At 59.9% G+C, this 26,770-nt stretch overlaps 1 protein-coding gene across 5 annotated transcripts in view; it reads right to left on the bottom strand.

Moving 5' to 3' along the window:
* Nucleotides 1-26,770, bottom strand: part of AGPAT4 (1-acylglycerol-3-phosphate O-acyltransferase 4) — a 114,035-nt gene that overhangs the window by 13,047 nt on the left and 74,218 nt on the right. For all 5 annotated transcript variants that reach the window (XM_066371681.1, XM_066371678.1, XM_066371679.1 and 2 more), the window contains exons 3-5: nucleotides 12,113-12,282; nucleotides 1,718-1,879; nucleotides 666-819 (exon numbers count right to left, since the gene is read on the bottom strand). In XM_066371681.1, the coding sequence (XP_066227778.1) occupies nucleotides 666-819; nucleotides 1,718-1,879; nucleotides 12,113-12,282 (486 nt within the window). The remainder of the gene's footprint in view (nucleotides 1-665; nucleotides 820-1,717; nucleotides 1,880-12,112; nucleotides 12,283-26,770) is intronic.

Genomic DNA, 26,770 nt, shown 5'->3' with positions numbered 1-26,770 from the left:
GGGACAAGGGCTTTGGGGGGAGGGCTGGTCGCATGGCAGGGAAGGGGTAAAGAATGGCGCTTCCGACCTGAAGGGACAGGGCTGAAGAGGAGACAAGGAAGTCACGACCAGACCGGGGCCAGTTATGGCTGCTACCTTATTACTCTCACCTACAGTGACTTTGGGCTCCGCAGTCAGAGGGCCGCAAGGTCACCGAGTTCATCATCTAGGGGCAGCTGGTGCCCACAGATGAGCAGGAAGTGCAGACACAGCAGGACAATGACAACCTGGTCTGACCGGGGCAAGCCAGGTGTGGGGCCGCACTGGGCCCAGGTGAGGACCCAGGATTCCCCACGGCACAGGCTGCAGGTCCAGGGCTGAGCAGTAGAGGGCAGTGTTGCCTGAGTGTATGCGTGTGCGGTGTGCGTGTGGGGGGGGTGTGCGTGTGCGTGTGGGGTGTGTGTGTGCGTGTGTGTGCATGCACGCATGCAGGCAGTGGCCACACCCCCCTCCAGGTGCCTGGGCCCCGGCTAACACTAACCAGGGGTACACGTGCCATCCTGTCCCTTTCCCTCCCAGCTGCTGCCACAGTCGCCTGGGAGCGTTGCCAGGGACACAGCCGAGCCTATCGGGTGGGGGTCGGCTTCCTGTTGCAGTGGGGGCCGGCGACCCGGGGTCTTCCTTACCTACATTTCTCAGACTCCTCACGGTGACGGCGAAGCCCTTGGTGCGTGGCAGCAGGTGGTACTTGAGGCTGGGCAGCCCCTTGGCCCGGGCCACCTGCATGCTGATCTGGTGCTTCTTCTCCGTGAACCGGGTGCCCTCACAGTGGATCAGGAACTGGAAGGGACGGGCCGGGGTCACACACGCCCTCCCCCATCGCACACCGAAGTCACACGGGGTCCCAGAGAAGCCTCTGGGCATGGCCAGTCGGGGTGACCTGGCGGTGGTGCCTGCCTGTTCCCAGGGTGAACCCAGAGGCCACTGGCCTCGATGGACAGCTCAGGACAGGACAACTGGCTGACGTGTGTGTGTGTGTGTGTGTGTGTGTGCGCACGCGTGCACGTGCACACGTGACAAGTCTGGGTGACTAGAGATTCTTTTTTTTTTTTTTTTTTGTATTTTTCTGAAGCTGGAAACGGGGATAGACAGTCAGACAGACTCCCACATGCGCCCGACCAGGATCCACCTAGCACACCCACCAGGGGGTGACGCTCTGCCCACCAGGGGGCGATGCTCTGCCCCTCCGGGGCGTCGCTCTGTCGTGACCAGAGCCACTCTAGCGCCTGGGGCAGAGGCCAAGGAGCCATCCCCAGCGCCCGGGCCATCTTTGCTCCAATGGAGCCTCGCTGCGGGAGGGGAAGAGAGAGACAGAGAGGAAGGAGAGGGGGAGGGGTGGAGAAGCAGATGGGCGCTTCTCCTGTGTGCCCTGGCCGGGAATTGAACCCAGGACCCCTGCACGCCAGGCCGACGCTCTACTACTGAGCCAACCGGCCAGGGCCTGTGACTAGAGATTCTTGAGTGTGTGACGCGTGCACCCGGGATTTCTTTATGCACAGTAAGGTCAGCGGAAGGAAGGACAGAGGGGGCGTGTGCACAGGGGGTCAGGCCAGGCGGCTCAGGGGGGTGCCCAGGGCGGCTGGCTACTTGGTGGTGGCTGCCCAGGGTTGCTGGTTGTGGGGTGGCTGACTGCGGGGTGGCTGGGTGCGGGGTGCCGGCTGCCCGGGGTCTCACGTACGAAGTACTTCTCGGGGTAGTCCCGCAGGTGCAGCAGGCTCTTCGAGACGGTCTTGCGGTCTTGCTCCCACTTGCGTGTGCAGAAGACCATTTCCGTGAAGTACCACATCCAGCCAATGATCGGGACGTAGGCTAGCTCCTTCTTGGCCAGGACCTTGGAGCCCTGGAACAGAGGAGGGGCCGGGGTGTCAGGAAAAGGATCCGGGGGAGCTTACGAGAAAGAGAGAAGTGCACATTCACTCCAGAGGCCTGTGGGGATAAAGTCCAGGCCACGGGGAAGCAGGAAGCACACCCCGCTGGTCAGCTGGAGGTCAAGGCTGTGCTAAGGCTGCCGTGTGGGGCGAGCAGGAAGTGGGCCTGCTCTCTGGGGGAGGGGGGCCTTTCAGCAGGCTCCAGGGACAGTCAAGAACCTGAAGGGTCTTGGATGGTCATCAGCCCAGGGTCTCCAGGTGGTCAGCATCATTTCTGCTCACGGAGCTCACAGTGAGCTGTGACAGCACTTTTCCAAACTCTGTTCGTCAGTCTCGCTCGGTCCTCAGCCCACCTGCTGGCTCTGCAGAGCCCACTTCGCCCGCCTTTCAGACGAGGGGACGGTGCAGCCAGGCCGTATACTCGGGGCACTAGGTCACGCTGGGAGCTGCCCACCGTCCCTTTGCCGGCACTCCTGAAGGCTGGGGCTGGCTCCAGACCCAGGCTTCGGCCCGTGGGCAGGCTGGCACCGTGGGCAGGCTGGCACCCTGGGCTGCCGGGCATGGGCCCCGACCCGGCTCTGCCAGCCTGTATGAGCGCCACCAGACTGGGAAGACCAGCATCAAGTGGGCGCAGCGGGCTCTGAGACCCTGACGCACGGGTCTCAAAGAATGTGTAGCTATTATCGCCAGAGTAAGTGCAGCGGCTGGACATTTCTGAGCCACACTTCTGCATCCAGCAGTGACAACAAATCACACATACTACAAACCCGGATGCTGGCAGCTCCAGCCAACTGGTCAACCCCTGTGTGGTGACCATGCGGAGCTAGAAAGAGCTGCTATAAGATTACACGGAGATCCTATGCATTCTGAACCAAGACTACACGGCTCTCGTCCCGGTGCGAAAAATGGGTCGAATCAGGACTTTCTGTGGAAGGACTTCTCTAACATGGCCGCCTGCCAGCCAGTACGATGGAGATGCTACGTGAACGGCTGGAACCGGTGGGGCTTCCTGTTCAGTCACCTCTCCACGACCCACGCATCTCCTCTGCCTACTCCGGACAGACAGCGGAGAACCCAGGCAGGGGCTGAGACCAGTCAGGGGGCAGCCCCGGGTCAAGATGCCGTTTACTGCCACGCAGGTGACCGCTCCTGCAGCTTTACCAGTACAACCACCAGTCAGTCACTTGGGCTCACCCAAGTTCATTTATTTCTACTAAACACAAAATATCTGAAGGGGCGTGAAGCTTGGAAGACAGGCGAGACTGTAGTAAGAGGCAGGCTACCGCAGCCGCACTTGAACCCTTTGAATGCCTGCCTGACCGTGAGCTAGAGACCACTGCCGACATTCCACGTTTGCTGGAGGCCAGCCAGCTGTCCCCAGAGGGCCAGCCAGTCAACCACAGCTGAGCCTCCGTGTGGACATGTGCTGTGTGAACCTTAAAACTGTTCTGTCTGAGCCACAGGTAGATATTAACTACCTCCCTGTGCCAGGCACCTGCCAGGTGCTGGGTACACAGAGATGGATACGACTATCCATGGCCTTGAGGTGGTCCACGTCTAGTGGGAAGAGAAGCAGCAGGCCAGCCACGTCTGTGTTACCCTTCTGCCCCTAAACTCTGTGACTCGGTCGTTGAACACAGACACGCTCAGCAGCGAGAGGTGGCAGCGAGGAAGGCAAGGCTGAGGCTGGAGCTGGTCCCTGAAATCAAAGTCCTTCGCTGCCATGACACGCGGGAGAGAAGACAGAGCTCAGAAGAACGACCCAAGGCCACGCCTGCGGTGACAGACTCCTTTGTACCGATGGGGGTCACAGAACAGTGTGGCCTGATTCTGCTTACATTGCCTTCTTCCTCCTGCACTCTCCCTCTGCAGATGCTCGAGAAGAAAGTGCTGGAGACCTCCCACCACCAGAAACATCTCCAGAAACATCTCAAGAGACGTGGAAACAGAATGAAATCCTGCTCGGCAGTCAGTCACAGCCGCAGGGGAAACGCAGAAAACAGGCCACACACGGGGCCGAGAGCTCCTCGTGCAGACCCGAAACGAGCGTGTATCCCTGATAGTGGTCGAGCAGAACAGCCCGAGCTACTGGCTCTTGCTTAACATCTCCCCACCGGCCCACACCCCTCCTGGTGCAGGTGGGGAGCGGGGATGGGAGGGGCCTGTGGGGACAAACAGGAGGTCTTGGGTCCCTGGATCGGGGCTCCAGGACAAGACACATGAGAGAGGACGTCCTTGCACAGGCCCTGCTCCCATCCCTGGGCTCAGATCCCTGTGGCCCCTTCTATCCTTGGGGGCCAACAGTCAGGGTGCAGGTGAGCCCCGAAATGTGGTACCAGTTGTGAACATATTGAAATTCTTGCCCACAGGTTGGTCAACAGAACTGCCCAAACACCCACATTCATCCCCCCGCATTCCAACCCAGTCCCCCCCCCCCGGAGAAGGGGTGACACTCAGATCACGGGGGACCCCAGGTGCGACTGTTGAGCTTACTGGGTGCCCCCCACCCACTCGCTCACACCCTGGCAGCATGCCCCCTGCACGGTCCTTACACGATCCACAGTCCTGACTGGGTCTTTCAACCCACTGCTGTTTCTCCGTAGCACCCAGCTCGGTGTCTGCTACCAGAAACACACCCAAGACGCTGTTGTTGGAAAAAACAGCCTGAAGAGGTGTGACCGCTGTCATCATCAGTCCTTGTGTGCAGGGGGCAGCCCCGAGCTCTGTGACGTTACAGAGAGCCCTCTGCTGAGGGACAGTCTTTCCTCTCTCTGCTTCTCCCTGCAGGAACACGCAGTGCTGACTCAGCCTGTCTGGGGCCTGAGCTGGGGCACATCCCCCGAGTCACAGTGCCCCAGCGGGAAATGGGAAGGAAGGTCTCGCTCTAACTAGGGTGTGGCGGGCTGCCTCCGGGCTGGCCCTACAAACCTGCCTACAGTGCCCCAGCGGGAAATGGGAAGGAAGGTCTCGCTCTAACTAGGGTGTGGCGGGCTGCCTCCGGGCTGGCCCTACAAACCTGCCTCCTGGTGGTCCCGCCCGAGGGCCCATGGACTTCGTTCCCACAAACCAAGACTGTTCCACAGAGGCGGCGGGTGCCTCCTCCTCTCTCGTACCGCTGGCCCTAGGGGAGCCAGGCCAGGCACCAGGACCAGGGGGAATGCTGAGAAAAGGCCCTGGGGGAGGGGCAGGCCTGGAAGGACACACAAGGAAGCCAGCACGTGGAGGCAGACGTCCATCCGCATGGCGAGCCTCGAGATGGGACCACTGCCCTGGCCGAGCCTCGAGATGGGACTACTGCCCTGGCCGGCAGCCGGACCGCCACCGCAGAGGGGATGATGCCTGCGGGGCCCCGAGCCGCTGCGCCTGGACACAGACCCGCGTTCCAGGGGCTTATGCTGGAGGAGGCAATGAACCCATACGGCCTCTCTAAACATCTGGAGAAAACAGCCCAGCCGGCCTCCCGGTGAACCAAGCCCCACGGACCCAGCAGATAAGGATTGACGAGAACAGCTACTATTATGGGAGTGATCACTGGGGCCTGGCCGCTCAAAGACCTGGCAAACATGATCAAAAGTAACCTTCCGAGGTCTCATCCCCATGGTCCTGGGGCAAAAACATAGGTAAACAGGCCTGCGGCTTCAGGAGCCCTGACCTTCTGCGAGCACAGGCCGGAGTGCACGGACAATCCTCAGGTCACACTCAGCCCAGACAGAAGGGAGTAGTCAGAGTGATTCTCAAAGACCCTAACCAGAGCCTTAGGCACACCGTGAAATGCCAGGGCCGAGGCAGAGCAGAGCCTGCGGGGACAGACACCAGAGTGACCACGCTGACATTCGATGCTGATAGAGTAACCCCATTCCCAAGAATTTTTTTTTTTTTTTGTATTTTTCCTAAGTGAGAAGCAGGTGGGGCAAGGGGGAGGGGGGGCAGACAGACTCCCGCTTGTGCCAGACCGGGATCCACCCAGCATGCCCACCAGGGGGCGATGCTCTGCCCATCTGGGGTGTTGTTCTGTTGCAACCAGAGCCACTCTAGCACCTGGGGCAGAGGCCACGGAGTCATCCCCAGCGCCCGGGCCATCTTTGCTCCAATGGAGCCTCGGCTGCGGGAGGGGAAGAGAGAGACAGGGAGGAAGGAGAGGGGGAGGGGTGGAGAAGCAGATGGGCGCTCTGACCAGGAATTGAACACAGGACTTCCACACGCTGGGCCGACGCTCCACCGCTGAGCCAGCCGGTCAGGGCCCCCACTCCCAAGAATTTCTGCGAATTCCAGTCTCTTCCACTCAAACCCCCTTCCTCTCGGGCTGCTACCTGTGAAGGTGAAAAACGCCCATCCCCCTCAAGGAACCTGCCTCCCGTCTCTTCTCTAAAAACCAGGCTCCTCTTGACAGCGGGAGTATCTCCCTATCACATGTAACTTTTTTTTTTTTTAAGATTTTATTTATTCATTATAGAGAGAGGAGAGACAGAGAGAGAGAGAAAGAGAGAGAGAAGGGGGGAGAAGCAGGAAGCATCAACTCCCATATGTGCCTTGACCAGGCAAGCCCAGGGTTTCGAACCGGCGACCTCAGTGTTCCAGGTCGACGCCTTATCCACTGCGCCACCACAGGTCAGGGATATGTAACTCTTAAAAGCAGACGGGTCAGGTGGTTTGTGTGAAGGTCATTTAAGGCCAAAGGCATTGCTGAACAGTGACTATAACAAGATACCGTGCATTCCTTTCACGGGTGGAAGATGAGAATGGGTCACTTTGGCAAGAGGCCACGCCCTCGGACCGGACCTAGGCCGCCCCAGGAGACACACAGACGGTCAATTGTTCCCTGTAAGTGGGGAGGACAGGCTCCCGGGGTGAATGCACTCGGGCAGCTTCCACCTGAGCTGCCCAGGCCCCCACCAGGTCCCATGTCCCCCTCCTCCTCTCCTGGGGGCACCTGCTCTGTCTGCACGTTGCCTCACCAGGATTTGAGCAGCCCCCGCCCCTGTTTCTCCCGTGCTTGGAGGACAGGGGTCAGCGGTCACCCGCGGCCCCGCTCCACCCTCACCATGGCTCTGGTGGTTTTCAGGGGCCCCCCGGCCTGCGGCCCCGCTCCACCCTCACCATGGCTCTGGTGGTTTTCAGGGGCCCCCCGGCCTGCGGCCCCGCTCCACCCTCACCATGGCTCTGGTGGTTTTCAGGGGCCCCCCGGCCTGCGGCCCCGCTCCACCCTCACCATGGCTCTGGTGGTTTTCAGGGGCCCCCCGGCCTGCGGCCCCGCTCCACCCTCACCATGGCTCTGGTGGTTTTCAGGGGCCCCCCGGCCTGCGGCCCCTCTCCACCCTCACCATGGCTCTGGTGGTTTTCAGGGGCCCCCTGGCCTGCAGCCCCTCTCCACCCTCACCATGGCTCTGGTGGTTTTCAGGGGGCCCCCAGCCTGCGGCCCCTCTCCACCCTCACCATGGCTCTGGTGGTTTTCAGGGGCCCCCCGGCCTGCGGCCCCTCTCCACCCTCACCATGGCTCTGGTGGTTTTCAGGGGCCCCCCGGCCTGCGGCCCCGCTCCACCCTCACCATGGCTCTGGTGGTTTTCAGGGGCCCCCCGGCCTGCGGCCCCGCTCCACCCTCACCATGGCTCTGGTGGTTTTCAGGGGCCCCCCGGCCTGCGGCCCCGCTCCACCCTCACCATGGCTCTGGTGGTTTTCAGGGGCCCCCCGGGTTCCGGTGAGCAGGGGAGATACATCACCCCGGCCAAAGGGCTGAGAGCTGCCTCCATCACGCAGGGTGATGCCCCCAAAGCTCCTAATCGCCCAAGAACAGTGGCTGTGCTCTCACCCCTTTCGCACATGGCCTCAGTTGTTTGGTTTTTCAGAGTAAGAAGCAAAGTCCTATCAACGATGGTATTCAGTTAAGAAACTGAGGCTGCCCTGGACAGCTCGGTGGGTTAGAGCATCATCCGGCACAGAGGTTGCCGGTTTGATCCCCGGTCAGGGCCCATACGGGAACAGATCGGTGTTCCTGTCTCTCTCTCTCTCTTTCTCTCCCTTCCTCTCTTGCTAAAACCAACAAATAAAAATTAATAGAAAAGCAAGGCTCTCCCACGGGATGGTGTTCTGTGTAATCGTGTTCAGTTCTTTTATACTTATCCTTGTGCTCAGGTGGTAAATGGATGGATTTCAAAGTCCTTCGTGAAAATCCCAGAATGGTGCTGAGACGGTTACACTTCATGAAAGCCTGTAGCTCCCAGTCTTGGGCCCCCTCTGCAGCCCGGTCCCCTCTGGAGTCCTGGGCCCCCTCCCAGTCCCGGGCCCCCTCCCAGTCCCGGGCCCCCTCTGCAGCCTGGGCCCCCTCCCAGTCCCGGGCCCCCTCCCAGTCCCGGGCCCCCTCTGGAGTCCTGGGCCCCCTCCCAGTCCCGGGCCCCCTCTGGAGTCCTGGGCCCCCTCCCAGTCCTGGGCCCCCTCTGGAGTCCTGGGCCCCCTCCCAGTCCTGGGCCCCCTCCCAGTCCTGGGCCCCCTCCCAGTCCTGGGCCCCCTCTGCAGCCCGGGCCCCCTCTGGAGTCCCGGGCCCCCTCTGGAGTCCTGGGCCCTCTCCCAGTCCCGGGCCCCCTCTCAGTCCCGGGCCCCCTCTGCAGCCTGGGCCCCCTCTGGAGTCCTGGGCCCCCTCCCAGTCCTGGGCCCCCTCCCAGTCCCGGGCCCCCTCTCAGTCCTGGGCCCTCTCCCAGTCCCGGGCCCCCTCTGCAGTCCCGGGCCCCCTCTGCAGTCCCGGGCCCCCTCTGGAGTCCTGGGCCCTCTCCCAGTCCCGGGCCCCCTCTCAGTCCCGGGCCCCCTCCCAGTCCTGGGCCCTCTCTCAGTCCTGGGCCCCCTCTGCAGCCTGGGCCCCCTCTCAGTCCTGGGCCCCCTCTGAAGCCCGGGCCCCCTCCCAGTCCCAGGTCCTCTCTCCACGTGTCACTTCTCCTCTGAGCACACTGAAGGGCCACCCTTCCCTCCCCTCTGTGCCTGTGTCCCTGTGGCTCAGCCTCTGAGCGGCTGCGTCCGTCTCTGGAACTCTCTGCTCCGTCAGTTCCCGCTCGCCCAGGCCCTGACCTGGCCACAGAACCCATCCCCTCAGAGGGAGACCGGCTTCCGCCCCGCAGCAGGAGCCCTGCACAGACCCCTCCAGGGCACCGTGAGCCTGGCCCTGCCGCTAACCCTGGAGCCGATCAGAGCGCCCGGACCACGGCGACTCCTTCCCACTGCCTCCGGGGACAGCAGCGCTCTGAAGTCGGACTGCATACCAGTGACCACCCCCGGTAGCTGGTTACCCAGTCTGCGGCTCCGGGAGTTCACGTATAAAACAGAAACAAGCAGCTCTCTGAGGATGAGAAACTGCATAAACAAGGTGCCTGGTGCCCACGGAGCTCGTGGCCGCAGAGCTGCCAGGGCCCCGTGGGAATGGGAGAGTGCCTCCAAGTCCAAAGTCTCTTCACGTACCGGGGACCCCCACCTCCAATGACACGTGCTTCCACAGGCTGAGCATGGACACCCCTGAGCCCCCGGGGAGCCTGGAGGACCACCGGCTTCCCAAACCCCCCCTGGAGGGCCGGTGTCCACGCGTCCAGCCCTGAGCCCCCGGGGAGCCTGGACGACCACCGGCTCCCAACCCCCCCTGGAGGGCCGGTGTCCACAGCGTCCCAGCCCTGAGCCCCCGGGAGCCTGGAGGACCACCGGCTCCCAACCCCCCCTGGAGGACCGGTGTCCACACGTCCAGCCCTGAGCCCCCGGGGAGCCTGGAGGACCACCGGCTCCCAACCCCCCCTGGAGGACCGGTGTCCACGCGTCCAGCCCTGAGCCCCCGGGGAGCCTGGAGGACCACCGGCTTCCCAAACCCCCCCTGGAGGGCCGGTGTCCACGCGTCCAGCCCTGAGCCCCCGGGGAGCCTGGACGACCACCGGCTCCCAACCCCCCCTGGAGGGCCGGTGTCCACGCGTCCAGCCCTGAGCCCCCGGGGAGCCTGGAGGACCACCGGCTCCCAACCCCCCCTGGAGGACCGGTGTCCACACGTCCAGCCCTGAGCCCCCGGGGAGCCTGGAGGACCACCGGCTCCCAACCCCCCCTGGAGGACCGGTGTCCACGCGTCCAGCCCTGAGCCCCCGGGGAGCCTGGAGGACCACCGGCTCCCAACCCCCCCTGGAGGGCCGGTGTCCACGCGTCCAGCCCTGAGCCCCCGGGGAGCCTGGAGGACCACCGGCTCCCCAAACCCCCCCTGGAGGGCCGGTGTCCACGCGTCCAGCCCTGAGCCCCCGGGGAGCCTGGAGGACCACCGGCTTCCCAAACCCCCCTGGAGGGCCGGTGTCCACGCGTCCAGCCCTGAGGCAGGACACACGGGCACCTCCTCGTCTCCTCAGTCACGCGTATCCAGGGGCGGGGGGCACAGTATTCTCTCTCTCCTCTCAGAGATAACAAAGCCACAACACGGCGCTGAGCTCCGTGCCGAGCTGTCTCCGTCAGAGATGGGGAGGAACTGGGATCTCTGGTTCTGCTCCTGCAGACGTATTTGAACACACTCACACACACGTGCACGTATCAAGTCAGTGCTGGAGTCACAAACAGAAAAACAAAAGGGGAAACTGTCGGCAGGAGGGCCTGTCCTTTCCTACAAGTCCCTCCCTCGTGCCCACCATGCCAGGTAGCCACGGTGACTTCTCATGCCCTGTCCATCTCTCGAAAGACTGCTAACGGACCCCAGCTGCTCTCTCCGCCACTTAACTGCACCCTAACGACCACTGTTTGTCCTGAAGACGTTCCTGGGGTGTGTAACTTTGAAAATGTCCTCTTTCTCCTTTTGCCCCCAATTAAAAAAACACCCAAGTGTTAAAATTAAAAGCACATACAAAATGTGTCCCCAGGCTTATTTCGTCCCCCTGGGCCCCCTCCCAGTCTTGGGTCCCCTCTGCAGTCCGGGGTCCCCTCAGAGGGAGGGGGCCCACACACAGGCCCCCAAGTTCCGTTGCCGACGCAGGCTTCACGGGCACCTCAGGGACCGCAGACGCGGAGACCGCTGGGAGCCCGGCCACAGACCCCCGACCCAGCTGCTGCCGGGTCTGCAGCCCTCTGCGTTATGAGCTCTCTGACTGTCGTCTACATGGGCCACCCACACCCAGTGTGACGTGAGCAGCCCTCCCAGCTGTCCGCAGGGCATGGTCCCGACATCACAGCCTCTCCCCGCCCCGGGCCATGCCACCTGTGACTCCTGTTGGAATACGGGAGCCCTGTGGACAAATCAGTTCACAGGCTCAACCGCTACACCGCTGACGCGTTCAAGATGACAAAACTCAGCTGGGGGGCCCAGACCCGAAGGCCCGCAAGAAGCCAAACCAGCTGGGGGAAAAAAAACCCCCAGAATTTCCCATCTATTCTGGAGTCTGCAGTTCAAACTCTCTCGTGTAGGGATTCAACTTTCCTAAGCCCCAAAGATAAAAATAATTCAGAGGTAGATGCTGCCCGTTGGCCGAGGAAACAGGACACGGAGATGAAGAATATGACGTGGTGTGGAATGAGACAAGTCCCTACCCCCATCAGCTAAACAGCCATGTGACCCTGAGCAGGTGGGGTAAGCTTAGCTTTTTAAAAAGGTAGGGTGTGGCCCTGGCGGGTTGGCTCAGTGGTAGAGCGTTGGCCTGGCGTGCAGGAGTCCCAGGTTCTATTCCCGGCCAAGGCACACGGGAGAAGCGCCCATCTGCTTCTCCACCCCTCCCCTTTCCTTCCTCTCTGTCTCTCTCTTCCCCTCCCACAGCCAAGGCTCCATTGGAGCAAAGTTGGCCCGGGCGCTGAGGATGGCTCTGTGGCCTCTGCCTCAGGCGCTAGAATGGCTCTGGTTGCAACAGAGCGATGCCCCAGATGGGCAGAGCATCGCCCCCTGGTGGGCATGCCAGGTGGATCCCAGTTGGGCGCATGCAGGAGTCTGTCTGACTGCCTCCCCATTTCCAACTTCAGAAAAATACCAAAAAAAAAAAAAAAAAAAAAAGGTAGGGTGTGCAGCATCTACTCACACGTGTTTCTGTAAGGATTAAGTCAACGCGCTGCATGTAAAACACCTGAATAGACATTATTATTGCTCAGAGGACGATGTTCGTTCTCAGCCAGAAAGAAAAACAGTCGGTCAGCTGGACACTCTGTGACCGCACCCACAGATTCTGAACGACCGAGAGCAAACGGCCACGTCCTGGTGTCAACAAGAGAAACGGCGTCCAACTTACCCCCAGCACCCCGAAGCGTTCGGCCAGGCTCCAGCCACAGAGGAAGTCGATCTCAAACTTGTGGTTCAGAACCACTATGGCGTTTTCTTTTCCGAACTTGGGGTAGGCCTGGGGGTCCGTGTGGATGACGCACTCCGTGCCCGACCACCATTCCAGCAGCATCACCAGCTCTGCAACAAACCACAACAGACGGGCAGACAGACGATTATTTCAGCCGGCCTTCGTCCTTCGCGTGACCCGGAGCCGCGCTGCTGGGCCGGGCTGGGGGCAGGGCCGGGGCACGGGGCAACTTCTAAAGGTACAGTTTGGGATCATTCCAGCCCGGACCCCGGTCCCTGGAAGGGTCTAGAAGCGGAAGGAAAAATGAGAACCGCTTCACAGCAGTCTCCGGGGGAGCTTTGAGAAGACCAGTGCCTTCGGGAGAAATAAACCAGAGAGCCCAGCTTCATCAAGAACTCAGGACTGCCTGCCTGACCAGGCGGCGGTGCAGTGGATAGAGCGTCGGACTGGGATGCGGAGGACCCAGGTTCAAGACCCCGAGGTCGCCAGCTTGAGCGAGGGCTCATCTGGTTTGAGCAAAAAGCTCACCAGCTTGGACCCAAGGTCGCTGGCTCCAGCAAGGGGTTGCTCAGTCTGCTGAAGGCCCGCGGTCAAGGCACATATGAGAAAGCAATCAATGAACAACTAAAGTGTCACAACGAGAAACTGATGATTGATGCTTCTCATCTCTCCGTTCCTGTCTGTCCCTGTCTATCCCTCTCTCTGACTCTCTCTCTGTCCCTGTAAAAAAAAAAAAAAAAAAAAAAAAAAAAAGAACTCAGGCCCTGTGTTTATGGAGCTCTGAGAGGCGGCGTGGCATGATACACAAAATTCTTAATCTCTTAGGAAATGACTAATTGGATACTTATAAACTCCATCCAAGAACGCTAAGTGCCTGATTTCTCTCTCCCGTTTGCGGCCCAGGTGGGAGTGACAGAGAGCTGTGGTATGAGGGGGCACAGACCCAGGCACCCGGGGCTGAGGATGAGTTCGGGCCCTTGACACCATGAGCGTGCATGAAATTATCGAACTAGTCTTTCTAGGAGCCTGTGAAAATAGAATCGCCCTTTTCTCAGGCCATAATGGCCAATCTGACTTCACCCAGCCAACGATTCCCAACCTGCTAGCCTGGGGAAGAGCCCAGATGTGGCCATTGTCCAGAAAGACAGTCCAACGTTGGGGATTAGAACTGCAGGTTTAGAGCAGGTCTGAAATGAATTGTTCAGGCTGGAGGTATTTGGCAGGTGGGTGGGTGGGAGTCCTCTGTGAAGGTTATCCCCCTGCTGTCTCTCTCTCTCTCTCTCTCTGTCTCTCTCTGTCTCTCTCTCTCTCTCTCACACACACACACACACACACACACGCAGGTGTGGTCCTCACCCTGGCGAGCCTCGTGTCCTCAAGGCTTGAACGGCTGCCTCTGCACATCTTTCTCCTTGAGGCTGGACACGGGTGCTTTCGAACTGAAGTGTCAGAATTCTCTAGAAGGCGTATCAGTCTAGCTACTAAGCAGTGAGCGCTGTGGGACTTTGGACAGGTGACCTCAGCATCCTGAGCTTTAGAATGGGGTTGTGTCAGAGTCCTGCGAGAATTAAAGTGCGTAGCCCGTGGCGGGCGCTCTGTGCCTAACTAACCCATAGTACGCTCCCGACAGCTGCAGGCCTGCGGTGTCTAGCGTTACAAGACACACCGAACACTGCCCTTACTTGACAGTAGACGTGCCTGCCTATTCCTTGGCCAGACCTGGACGTGGTGAGTCGGAGGGCTAGAGTACAACCGTGTCCCGGCTGGGCAGCCCAGCCGGCCTGAGCAGAGAGACAGTTTGTTGCCACTGGGTAGGAAGACGCGTCTGCTGCTGCCCTGATGTCTTTCTTCCAAGGGGTCGGTGGGCAGGACGGTGTAGTCATCACTGGCCACGGAGCACAGCAAAGCCCCCAAGCAGAGCTCCGCGTGACTCCCGCTGTCATGTGCAAATGCCCCCGGAGCCTCCTCTGTGCCTGCCCCTTCCTGCCCGAGGCCAGGCCAGGCGCCTCGAGTCACACCTGCCCTGGCCTCCTTCACAGCGTTCATCACGGCTTGTGACGCAGCCTGAGAAGCTGTCCCTTGCTCTAGACGACGAGCCCCGGCAGGCAGGCGAGGACCACGATGCCTGGTCACCCTGACCCCAGCCTGAACTCCAGGACCCAGCACGGGGCTTTCCGCACAGCACACCCTGGTGACCGCGTGTGCAGGAGCAGTGCAAGGGGCTGGGGAGGGACAGCAGACACAGCCTCAGGTCCCCACAGCCCTCCGGGCCTGCTGTGACCGACAGGGACAGGAAAGACCTGTTCTGGGACAGAGGGGGTGGGGGGAGAGTGGCGCTGAGAGTCAGACACACCCAGGCTGCCACAGGCCTGCGGGGGGCACTCATTGGCCTTGAGAAGTTCAGCCTGTTTCTCAGAGTTCGCTTAAGTGTCGGCGTCCCTGTCTGTACATAGCATTAGGAAGAGCCTTCTGAGATGCGGTGGGTGTGACACTGGACTGGGCAGGGCGCCCCAGCCCAGCACGATGATGCGGCACACAGCAGGTAGCCACAGTGCAGTCAGCCTGGGGCTTTGTAGCATGGGAGGCACTGAGGTCTCTGAAGGGGCCAGGGCAGGGGCGGGGAGAGACAGGGACAGAGAGCACGGGGCGGGGCGACTTCTGCTCTGGAGGGAGGGGCCCTGACTGATTTCACGATAAAACCAATGAGGGGCCTTACTGCGTATACAGCGGAATTCTCGTTCTAGAAAGATCACTGTGGCTGAAGTGGGGACGGTTCAGTTGTTTGTATCGAGTCAGATTCTACTGGTGGTGATGAAAAGACCCTGTGCCCTGACCCGGGCAGGTGACTGGGGGTCAGTCCTCCTTCCCCTTCTCACCGCCCCTGCCCCAACCAAGACTGCTCTCCCTCTGCCCCAGACAGCAGCCCCGGGTCAGGGCTCTGCCCCCTCTTCTCTGGTCTCTGCGGAGGGAGACGATCTCAGGGACCATGGATGACTCTGCAGTGGCCCAGCCCCGAGCCCCACGGCCCCCGAGCCCCACGGCCCCCGAGCCCCACGGCCCCCGAGATCCACGGCCCCCAGCCCCACGGCCCCCGAGATCCACGGCCCCCGAGCCCCACGGCCCCCGAGATCCACGGCCCCCGAGATCCACGGCCCCCGAGCCCCACGGCCCCCGAGATCCACGGCCCCCGAGCCCCACGGCCCCCGAGATCCACGGCCCCCGAGCCCCACGGCCCCCGAGATCCACGGCCCCCGAGCCCCACGGCCCCTGAGATCCACGGACCCCGAGATCCACGGCCCCCGAGCCCCACGGCCCCCAAGATCCACGGCCCCTGAGCCCCTCTCTGCTCCCTTGCCTCACTGGCTAAACAGGGTGACAGGCACAGGCTAAGTAGGTTCAGAGCCTTGTGGACACAGAGCATCCAGTCTCTTGCTCTGGCTGCCTTTCCATGTCCTCCAGTCCCCACACCCACTCCCAGGCGCCCATGCAGGCAGACAGGGCCGAAACCCCGTTTGACGGCCCACCCGCACCCCTCCTCCTGCCAAGCCGCTTCATTCCTGCCCAGAGGAGGGTTTAAGGGTGGGGGCACCGGGTGTGCCCTGGGCCCCGACTTCTGAAGGGCCCCCCAAACCCCAACTTGACGCTTTTTTCTAATGACACCAAGTTTGGTTTCATACATGCAAATTTAACATGAATGGTACATAATATTTTTTATTCATTTAAAAATATGGTTAAGGCCCTGGCCGGTTGGCTCAGCGGTAGAGCGTCGGCCTAGCGTGCGGAGGACCCGGGTTCGATTCCCGGCCAGGGCACACAGGAGAAGCGCCCATCTGCTTCTCCACCCCTCCCCTCTCCTTCCTCTCTGTCTCTCTCTTCCCCTCCCGCAGCCAAGGCTCCATTGGAGCAAAGATGGCCCGGGCGCTGGGGATGGCTCTGTGGCCTCTGCCTCAGGCGCTAGAGTGGCTCTGGTCGCAACATGGCGACGCCCAGGATGGGCAGAGCATCGCCCCCTGGTGGGCAGAGCATCGCCCCATGGTGGGCGTGCCGGGTGGATCCCGGTCGGGCGCATGCGGGAGTCTGTCTGACTGTCTCTCCCCGTTTCCAGCTTCAGAAAAATGAAAAAAAAAAAAAAAAATATGGTTAATATGTATTTTTATTTTCCTTGTCTCTCTTTTTTAAGGGGCCCAATATTTTCTTCTGCGCCCGGGGCCTCCACCAACCTTAATCCGCCTCTGTCCCCACCCCAGAACGCATCGAAAGGGACGCGTCAGTATTTGCTCAGAGCAGAGGTTGGAGGGGCTGCATGGGGCCCAGGAGAGGGAGGGGCTGCCCCCTCCCACACAGAGGTGAAATCTCTGTGTGTAAAGCCAGTAGCCACGGCCACCATCACAGCTGCCTGGCCTGTGCAGGTTCGCATTTGATTTGGACAGATGGTAATGAAACAACGGAGCCAAGAACTGGTGGGCCATTACCTTTAATCCTAGCTTGTATACGGCGAGTAAAAACACACACTGGGCTCCAAAACCCACTCATTCAGTGCTCACAAAGCTACTGACTTATCCGAGTTTCCTAGAATCAAAGGTTTCTAGCTCACCAGACTTATCCACCTCTGTTCCCCGTCTCCTTCCTTCTCCCTGCACAAACTGGCTTCTCCTTCAGCACTCCGCCATCTTGGCTGCTTCTCCTCTCCTCCACGTGGCCTTTCTCTGCTCTCCTACAGCATAGGTTCCTCCTAGAATGTATTCCCTCTTCTCCCAGAACAACGTGATCTCTCCTTTTAAAACCTTTCGGTGTGAAAGCCCTCCCCCAACACATATTAACATAATCATGCCCATCCTAAGTAAGAAGGGCAACTAATATCACCTGGGCGATGGGCTTCCACGTGGGCAGCACCATCTTTAACAAAGTGAGCACAATATATTTTATCTGCCCAACACCGTGTTTCTAAAGGAGGCCGAGAGCCCCCCCCACCCTAGTTCCACCCAGTCTCTGATCTGCAAGTTTCATCCCAGTTTCATAGCAGAAACCGGCTCTTCCCCTCCCCTCCCCTCCCCTCCCCTCCCCTCTCCCCTCCCCTCCCCTCCCCCCTCTTCCCCTCCGCCCTGGAACCTAGATTATCAGTTCCCTCCCCCCTCTTCCCCTCCCCTCCCCTCCTCTCCCCTCGGCCCTGGAACCTAGATTATCAGTTCCCTCCCCCCTCTTCCCCTCCCCTCCCCTCCCCTCCCCCCTCCCCTCCCCTCCCCCTCCCCCTCCGCCCTGGAACCTAGATTATCAGTTCCCTCCCCCCTCTTCCCCTCCCCTCCCCTCCCCCTCCCCCTCCCCTCCCCCCTCCCCTCCCCCCTCTTCCCCTCCCCTCCCCCTCCCCCTCCGCCCTGAAACCTAGATTATCAGTTCCCTCCACCCACTTCAGCCTTGACCCCCCCATGCCAAGGCCCCTGGGAGAGAAGGGAGGCGGCTTTCAGCAGAATTGTGGAGTGAGCCAGCCGGCCCTGGGTGGCCGTCAGAAACTCCTAACGGACAAAAGTCATAGCCAAGATTTCTCCAGTACAATAGAACCCTCTGTCCCATCCTAAAACGCTCAGCTTGCCAGATTGCGACCTGTGTTACTCTCCCTGCGGCCGTTCCCTGAGTGTGGGGCCACGAGGCCAGACAGACAGCAGTCGGCCTGTCCAGGGCCTGGCCACACTGGCTCTGGTCAGTGGCTGCTGTCTGTTCTGCGGACTCCATGTGAAGACCCTTGGGGACAGTTCCCAGTTACTTCAGGTCAAGGCCAGGGAGGACGTGTGGCACCAGGTCACCTTTATTGCGAAATCCCAACCTGCTGCCTATGATTTGGGGGCGATGGGAGGACCACACCCAGGTGGCCCTCAGGACCGGGGTCTGAAGTCGAGATGTGTCTCTGTCACGTCACTGCTGTGCTGTTTAGCTGAAGGCAGTGCCACTTAGGACACAGAGGTCAGTGAACAGAAGGAAAGACATCGGGGTGGGGAGAGGCATCTGCTCGTACTTGTCAAGGAGGAGAACGAGGGGGAACGGGACCTGAGCATTTCCTGGGCTAGTGCCCAGCATCCACCCTGGGGAGCAGCCCGCCCTGTCCCCATTCTGTGGACGAGCACATGGACCCCCACACTGAGGCACGGTGCTGGTCCAGTTCCCTCCGCTGGGACTTGAACCCAGACAGGGGGACACGCAAGCCCATGAGGGCTCCCCAAGGTCACAAACACACTAAAACCCCCTGATCATATGGGGGAAGCATTTGGGGAGGGAGGGGGGAGCTAAGGGGAAGATCTCAGGTAGACCGGGGTCGGGTGCTCCTCCGTAAGATAAAGACAGGTCACTTTAAGGTTTGATGTGGAGAGTCAATGTGTAAAACACTCCACGTGAGTAACGCATGCCTGGCACAGAGCCGGGGCTTGTCTTGTCTTCTCCTGGGGTGACGGCTACTGCACTGACAGAGCTACGACGGGGACAGCAGTGAGGGAGGGACAGGTAAGAGCAGCCAGGAAGGAGCTAAGTGACACCTGTGGCCGAGGTCACCACCTGGGAGCTCCTGCTCGTCGCCCCTAAACCTGCCCTGACATCTCTCCAGACACAAACGATGTCCCGCCGGGGCTCCGTTCCGGTCCGGGTCCCGGGAGTCCGCATGCACGCGCTCCCCTGGAAAACTCCCTGGGAAGCCCCAGCAGCACCTCCAACCACAGCCGAGAGCCTGTCCACGGCCCGGCAGACCCGCCCCCCGCCCCCCAGGGGCCCCCCAGGCTCTGGAGCCCCCACAGCGTGACGGGCTCCCTCCGGTAGAAGGCTAGAGGAGACGTCCAGTTAGCCGGGGCGGCCAAGTTCTTCCAGAGAGGACCTCGGACAGAACCCGGACCATCGACCCGAGTTCGCCTGCAAACACCTGTCAGCAGCCGGCCCCCACCTCTGTAGCGATGCGCGGGGTGCCACGAAGGGAAATGGCAATTTTATAATTAACTTTCCCTAATTTTTAGCAATTATGTGATTACTATATCATTGAGTGTAATCTCTAACCTAAGCATATGTAATTACGTACTTATAATAGCTTTTTATAATGTAACTCTTCACGGGTATTCAGGTTGACAATGAAACCTCTCCTCCTGGAAACACACCCCACACCGCCAACACCAGGAAGCTTTTCGCTCGTGAGCACCGGCTCTCTCCCATGCGCAGAGCGCAGAGCCACTGGCCGCTCCTGGCCTCGGCACCCGAACGGCGCCCTCCCCCGTGGGTCAGTCGTCCAGTCACGGGGCCCACCTGGCACTCTGGGCCCTGTGAAGAAATGGGAACAAAAGTATGAAATTGAATAACTAGTGGCGGCTGCGTAAACAGAAAGGTGTTGGTCCGGCTCCGGGTCCCCAGCAAGTGGCCAGCACTCTCGGGAGCGAGGGCTGTCCCGGGCCAGCCGCCAAGGCGCTGTGACAGGTGTGCAGTTATAGTTACATCACCAAGTGCGTCTCTCCTGTTCTAGGGCTCCACTCCTGATGGGGACCAGCTGCCTACTGGTGCCCACCCACCCCGTGGAGGGTCCACTGTGGAGCCGGCTTGCCCCCTGTCCTCACCAAGCTCCAGACGGGGCTGCAGTCGAGTCCTCCCTGCCCAGGCCCAGCCAGGCCCGAGGACACGCTTCTCACCTCCTCTCCTTCCCCACGCGCCTCCCCGACCCTGTGGCACCTGTCTTTCTGTCTAGGCACAAGACGTGCCCGCTCTTGGGTGACACCTTAGACCCGAGGACACAGACCAGCACCGTGTTCCGAGCCTCTGACGCTGAGTGGTCTCTATGCAGGTGGGCGCTGGCTTGGATTTCATTCCGAACGACTTCTAGTTGATTCACTGGCCCGTACCTTTTGGGCACGGCCAGGTTTCGGCGCTTTCTCTCTCTGACACCCAGCCGGGCGCCCACGTGTCCCTGCAACATTGCGCCCCACCCCACAGCCCCCCAAGGTTCCCCACTCCGAGGTCCAGGTCATCCAGGGACCGTGAGGCACGGAGCCCGGGAACAGGTGCGGGTCTACCTGTGCTGTTAAAATGTCCTGGGGACAGTCAGGGAAACAATGTCTAAAAGGGTCCCCGGAGGGGCAGGAATGAAGGAAAGCAGTGTGAGAAGCCCTCAAATTCGTCTCCTATTGGGACTGATCTGCTACGAGCTGGCATCACGACGACAGGGCCACCTCCGTCACTGTCCCCTGCCAGCCCTCAGAGTGCCTGTTTCCCTGCCAGCCCTCCGTCACTGTCCCCTGCCAGCCCTCAGTCACTGTCCCCTGCCAGCCCTCAGAGTGCCTGTTTCCCTGCCAGCCCTCCGTCACTGTCCCCTGCCAGCCCTCCGTCACTGTCCCCTGCCAGCCCTCCATCACTGTCCCCTGCCAGCCCTCAGTCACTGTCCCCTGCCAGCCCTCCATCACTGTCCCCTGCCAGCCCTCAGTCACTGTCCCCTGCCAGCCCTCAGTCACTGTCCCCTGCCAGCCCTCCGTCACTGTCCCCTGCCAGCCCTCCGTCACTGTCCCCTGCCAGCCCTCAGTCACTGTCCCCTGCCAGCCCTCCATCACTGTCCCCTGCCAGCCCTCAGTCACTGTCCCCTGCCAGCCCTCAGTCACTGTCCCCTGCCAGCCCTCCGTCACTGTCCCCTGCCAGCCCTCAGTCACTGTCCCCTGCCAGCCCTCCGTCACTGTCCCCTGCCAGCCCTCAGTCACTGTCCCCTGCCAGCCCTCCGTCACTGTCCCCTGCCAGCCCTCAGTCACTGTCCCCTGCCAGCCCTCAGTCACTGTCCCCTGCCAGCCCTCAGAGGGCCTGTTTCCCTGCCAGCCCTCCGTCACTGTCCCCTGCCAGCCCTCCGTCACTGTCCCCTGCCAGCCCTCAGGGTGCCTGTTCCCTGCAGGCTGTGCCTTGGCCGAGTGAGGAGGGAGTGGGCTGCACCTGGCACGTCCTTGGAGCTCAAACGCCAAACAGCAGAGGCCACTCCGTTGTAACCTTTCCCCAGAGATGGCAGCTCACGGCCACGAGGGGCGTGAAGACGTGTGCCTGGAACAGGGGACGGAAGTGCTGCCCCTTCCCACCCCGCCCTCGCAAACAGGGAGAGGACACCGGGTCACAGAGCTGAGGCCGCGGGGGACGGAGAGCGGGCAGCACACGGGCGCCAGCGTCTGCATCTGCACCTGGCTGGGCAGTGTCACAGTGTCACGTGGAGTCACCACGCCGTTTCCAACTCCTGAGGCGGGCTTTCAGGAAGAGGCAAGACGTCGAGAAATACGACTGCCTTGAGTGTGGCACATAAAAGCGGGGGCGCCAGGCTCCCGCCTTCCACCCAGACGCTCTGGTGGGTGGGTGGGGCGCTGGAGGAAGGGCCCAGAATCCGGCCCCCGCCCCACTACCCTGGGGCCTGGGCACTGTGGCTTCTCACCACTCCCTTCCAGGCAAGAAGCTCAGAGACCCCTGAGTCCTGACACCAACGACATCGGGTCACCCATCCCAGACACGTCGACGTTCTCAGTCATCCACCAAATACCGGCCCGCGCCCACGGGTGCCCGGCACTGCTGTGGGTGCTGGCTGCGGCAGAGAAGTGACAGGCTCTACAGGGGACACGGGCAGGGAACTGCCACAGACACGCACCAGGACAGGACAGGCGCGTCGGGTGCTGTGAGGCCAGCAGGAGGGGACACTGAGGGTGAGGGGCCAGAGGGCCTGGCTGACCTTCCACAGGGCTCGGAGGGGGCCCTGCAGAAGCCACTGGCAGTTCAGAGTGCAGCATGACGTGATCTCGGCCAACGTGACTGGCCAGCATGTGACCTCTACGGACGAGGGACCGGTCCTGTTCCCAGATGAGTTTCCAGAGCTAGGACGGGGATGCCCATGGAGAGAATGGCCTTGCTGCCGTGGGGACAGCCGAGTGTCCCGTGTGTGCACTTTTAAATGTCTCCTGACAAAATTGTGAAAGGCGGCAAGCTCCCCCTTCCAGGAAGTATGGATCTGAGGTCAAGGGCGCGCCTTGGACACCCTGTCCTCAGGCATCGCTGTGACCTCTCGCTTCTCCAGGGGCAACGGGGTGGGGGGAGGGAGAGAGAGATGGAGAGAGAGAGAGGGAGAGGGAGGGAGAGGGAGAGAGAGTGAGGGAGAGAGGGAGGGAGAGGGAGGGAGGGAGGGAGAGAGAGACAGAGAGAGGGAGGGAGGGAGAGAGGGAGGGAGAGAGAGAGAGTGAGAGAGAGGGAGAGAGAAACAGAGAGAGAGAGAGGGAAGGAGAGAGAGACAGAGAGAGGGAGGGAGGGAGAGAGAGAGAGAGGGAGAGAGAGGGAGGGAGAGGGAGGGAGGGAGAGAGAGAGAGAAGGAGGGAGGGAGAGAGAGAGGACAGAGGGAGAGAGAGAGAAACAGAGAAAGAGAGGGAGAGAGAAAGGGAGGGAGAGAGAGATAAGCCTTAGGAGAATTTCCATGTGCAATATGTAGACCAAGGCCACACATGGATTTCCTTTTTTATTTAATTTCTAAGAGAGATAAAGATTAAAGTACAATTTGAAAATACACTGCAATGTCGATGGAGAAGTCAGAAACTCTCCCGTTTCCATCGTCCCCACTGCCACCAAGTAGAGCCCCTATGCCTAGTACAGCCACCAGCAACTGCATAGAAACATCCCTTTTCTTGTTTGTTTTTGTTTTTTTATTAAATTTGTTGGGGTGACATTGATTGATAAAAAGTATACAGGAGTCAGGGGGGCATGTCGATGAGCCATCATCTGTCTGGTGCGCACTGTGTTCGCCACCCAGAGTCAGGTCTCCTCCATCGCCAGAAACTTCTTGTCTTTGATGTGACCCTTTCTCCTTTCCTTCCTTTTGCTTCAAACTGTCCCCATCCAGCCTGACTCCCCTGCCTCCTTCTCCCCGGCATGGCCGACCACTCCCTAAATCATGAAGCCCCCGGGGACAAATAACAGAGCCCCAGGTCAGCTGACCACCGAGAGAGAGCTGCAGTCAGACTGCAACAAAGTCCAGGCCTCAGCTGTGTTTCAGCTCCGAGACCACAAAAACCTCAACACCAGGGGGGGTGACGCCACCACTGACCAGCTACCCTGACCCTAGCGGCGACCACTGACCAGCTACCCTGACCCTAGCGTCGACCAGTCAGCAGAGACCACAGCCAAGACCACGACCCCAACTTCCTTAGCTGCCGTGGTTAATGATTCTCCCCTGCGTCACCCACCCCCTGGAAGCCACTGGTCTGCCTGTGTCTCTGGGCGTGGGCCACTTCCTAAAAATAAACCCTTACTTTGCTGCAAGATCCTGCTTGTGTCCCCTTGGGCTCCGAGGCACGCAGACAAAGGGGGCCCTTTAGTTTGTTAACACACCGAGGGTGGACCCCGAATGTCTCCCCTTCTGGGCAGAGTGACTTTGGGGGGGCCGCATCACCCCCATACCTCTGTCTGTCTGAAGTGGGGACAATCCCACCACGTGACTGGTGGCTCACGTGTCAGCACCTGGCCAGCGGTGACTCGCCCACGCACCCTGTCCTTACACAAGTAACAGCCAATGTCTGTCTTTCCACAACCCCGGGGATGGCGTGAGTGTTTAGCTAAGTTCCAGAAAATTCACAGAGACCCAGAGCAGTCAAAAGCCAGTTAACAACACAGAGTCCTCAAGTCCATTAAACCTTGTTTGTTTAATATATATTTTTAGAAGCAACATTAAGAATCACCAATCTCTTCAAGAACGTTTAATGCAAAGTTTAAGATTGACTTCAGATAAATACCTGCTCTGGATTTTCAACCATTTCCTGTCTTTTCTCGTTTCCTCCTCGTCAGAATAGAATTGGGCAGATTTTTGTAATTCACATCCATGACCCACAGGATATATATATATATATATATATATATATATATATATATATAGTGATTTTGAAAAGGATAAAAACATTTACCATATTTTTCGCTCCATAAGATGCACTTTTCTCCCCCCAAAATGGAGGGGGAAATGCCCATGTCTTATGGAGCGAAAAAAAAAATACGGTATTTTATTAAATATTTTAACATACCATTTGGTTCAGAATATTTTTTGTCTCATTTTCCTCCTTAAAATCCTAGGTGTGTCTTATGGTCGGGTGCATCTTATGGAGTGAAAAATACGGTAGATGCTAAAACAGACACACACTCCCCGGGATAATTTTTAGGGCCAGACCCATCAAGGAGCAACTCTCCTTGAATTGTACCGAATTTTAAAATCCTTTCCTTCATATGCGATGGTGCTTCCCTCGGCCTGGGAGCCCCCAGGACACTTAACTCTGTTCTTTCCGAAACAAGCCTGACTTCTTCGCTAGAGAGACTTTTACTTGATGTGTAAACTGTCTACTCCTCTCTCAGAGGTGTGATAAGCCACGTGGCCGCGGCTAGTTCTGGAGCTCTCCTGACGTGAGTGGGCTCCAGGGAAACTTCCCACTGGTGTTCTCAACAGGGTAAATACACTGTCCTCGGCGAGTTTCCAGTTAGAACACCGAGTGTCCACTGAAATCCACACCTCAGCTAAACTACAAATTATATATTTTTAAGCATACGTATGTCTCATCTTGTGCAATTCCGAATGAAAGGTATTAACTAGAGCATGAGCTATGCAGCTTCCGGGATGTGGGCACTAAAGATTTATTCGTCACCTATGTGAAATTCACATTTAATTGGGAATCCTGAAGTTTTATTTGTCCAATCTGGTGGTCTGAGTCCTTATCAACCCAGCAGTCACCATGGCAGCAGGCAGGGGGCTCCAGAAGGGCGGACACGAGGAGTCAGGGCTCACCCACCTCGGGCAGCTCCCTGGGCCCCTGCAGCACCGCCCTGTGTAACCCCGACAGCCACCTGCAGACACAGCCACCTGCAGACACAGCCACCTGCAGACACAGCCACCTGCAGACACAGCCACCTGCAGACACGGGCATCGGCTCCCCGTTCTGCAGATGACGAGAGGGAAGCCGGCGGCTTGCCCCAGGGCACGTAGGACCTTGGGAGCAGGTGTACAGGCTCAGGTGCTGCCGCCCGGAATTCTTCGCAGTTCCGTGCCCCCCGTGAGCCTCACTGATATGCAGAGCACGAGTCTCTTAGAACCGTGGCAACTGTTAAACAATAAAGCTGTGCTTCTAACAGATCCCACGCTTTTAAAGGCCTCCCCTGGGAAATCATCTCACAGGGGAGTGTCTGGGCTTCATCTGATCAAGTTGTGAAGCCGGGAACTGGTCACTGAGCCCGCACGGCTGGCAGCCCTGGGGGCCACCGAGCCCGAGTGTCCAAGGAATCCCCACACAGCTAAGGACTGTGCCCAAGTGGGTACAGGGCTGCCGAGTCCAGAGTTAGTGCCCGTGGTGGCCGTCAGAGTGAGAGGGAGGTGACCCTGCCCAGGCAGGGCGGCAGAGCAAGGACACAGATGGGACGATGGAGGAGGTAAGGGAGGGGGAGTCAGGAACAAGGGAAGAAGGGAGAAGCCGTGTTTACTGAGCACTTTCTGTCACACACCCACTCACCTACCCGGCCGAGACGCCGCAGGATGGTACGGCCCCCCCCCCCCCCCACACACACACAGGGCGAGGCTCACAGCGTTAGTGACTTGCTCATGGTCTCAGGTCTGTGCCCGTCCAGGACCCAGGCCACAGGCCACGGGCCAGGAGGCGGGGCGGTGCACAGCCCGGGGTCCTCCCCACAAGTCCCTGCTGCCTTAGGGTGTCCCTCACCCCGTCCTCACTGGCTGCCCTCCTCACTGCCACCCCCGGGGGGCCAGGCAGGAAGCTTAGGGAGGTTCTTGGGCCCGTGCCTTGTTTCCAGTCCAGCGCTGGACCCGGCAGGCCTGGCCCCCAGCGAGCGGGCGGGCGGGCGGCATCTCTGAGACGAGCCCTTGCTCTCTCCTCACCCACAGCGCGCCCCCGTCTGAGGGCAGCGTGCCTTTTCTTTCCCAGAGCTCCAGAAAACGACGAGGCGTTACGTGTGGTGACAGCTTGGTCTGGGGGATAAATAACAGACATGGAAAGGAAAAGCAGGGCAGCCTGAGCACCCTGATGTCATTTGCAGGGGCTGCGTCTGAAGGTGGCCGTGTGTTCCAGAAGTGCCGGGGGGGGGCAGGGGGCAGGGAAGGGGGAGAGGAGCCAGAGCAGGGGGCTTCGGTGCCGGGAGACCGTCCCCTCTGGCGCTGTCAGCGTGGGCACGTGACGTGACGCCTCCGGCAAGACCCTCGGAACCACCACACAGAGAGCGAACCCGAGGGACACGATGGTCCCGAGTCCAGCGACTGTAACAAACCCACCACACGGCACAGGATGCTAACACGGGGGGGGGGGGGGGACGCTGGTGGGGGGGTATGCGGGCACGATCTGAACTTCTGGACAGCTTCTCTGTAGACCTGGAACTGCTCTTAAAAAACAAAGCGTACTGCCTGACCTGTGGTGGCGCAGTGGATAAAGCATCGACCTGGAAATGCTGAGGTCGCCGGTTCAAAACCCTGGGCTTGCCTGGTCAAGGCACATATGGGAGTTGATGCTTCCAGCTCCTCCCCCTTCTCTCTCTCTCCTTTCTAAAAATGAATAAATAAAATTAAAAAAAACAAAAACAAAAAACAAAGCGTACTGATGT

Source organism: Saccopteryx leptura, chromosome 3 (assembly GCF_036850995.1).
Source record: "Saccopteryx leptura isolate mSacLep1 chromosome 3, mSacLep1_pri_phased_curated, whole genome shotgun sequence".
In the NCBI taxonomy this organism is placed as follows: domain Eukaryota; kingdom Metazoa; phylum Chordata; class Mammalia; order Chiroptera; family Emballonuridae; genus Saccopteryx; species Saccopteryx leptura.
The sequence above is the reverse complement of the archived record's forward strand: the minus strand, read 5'-3'. Positions and strand labels throughout refer to the sequence as shown.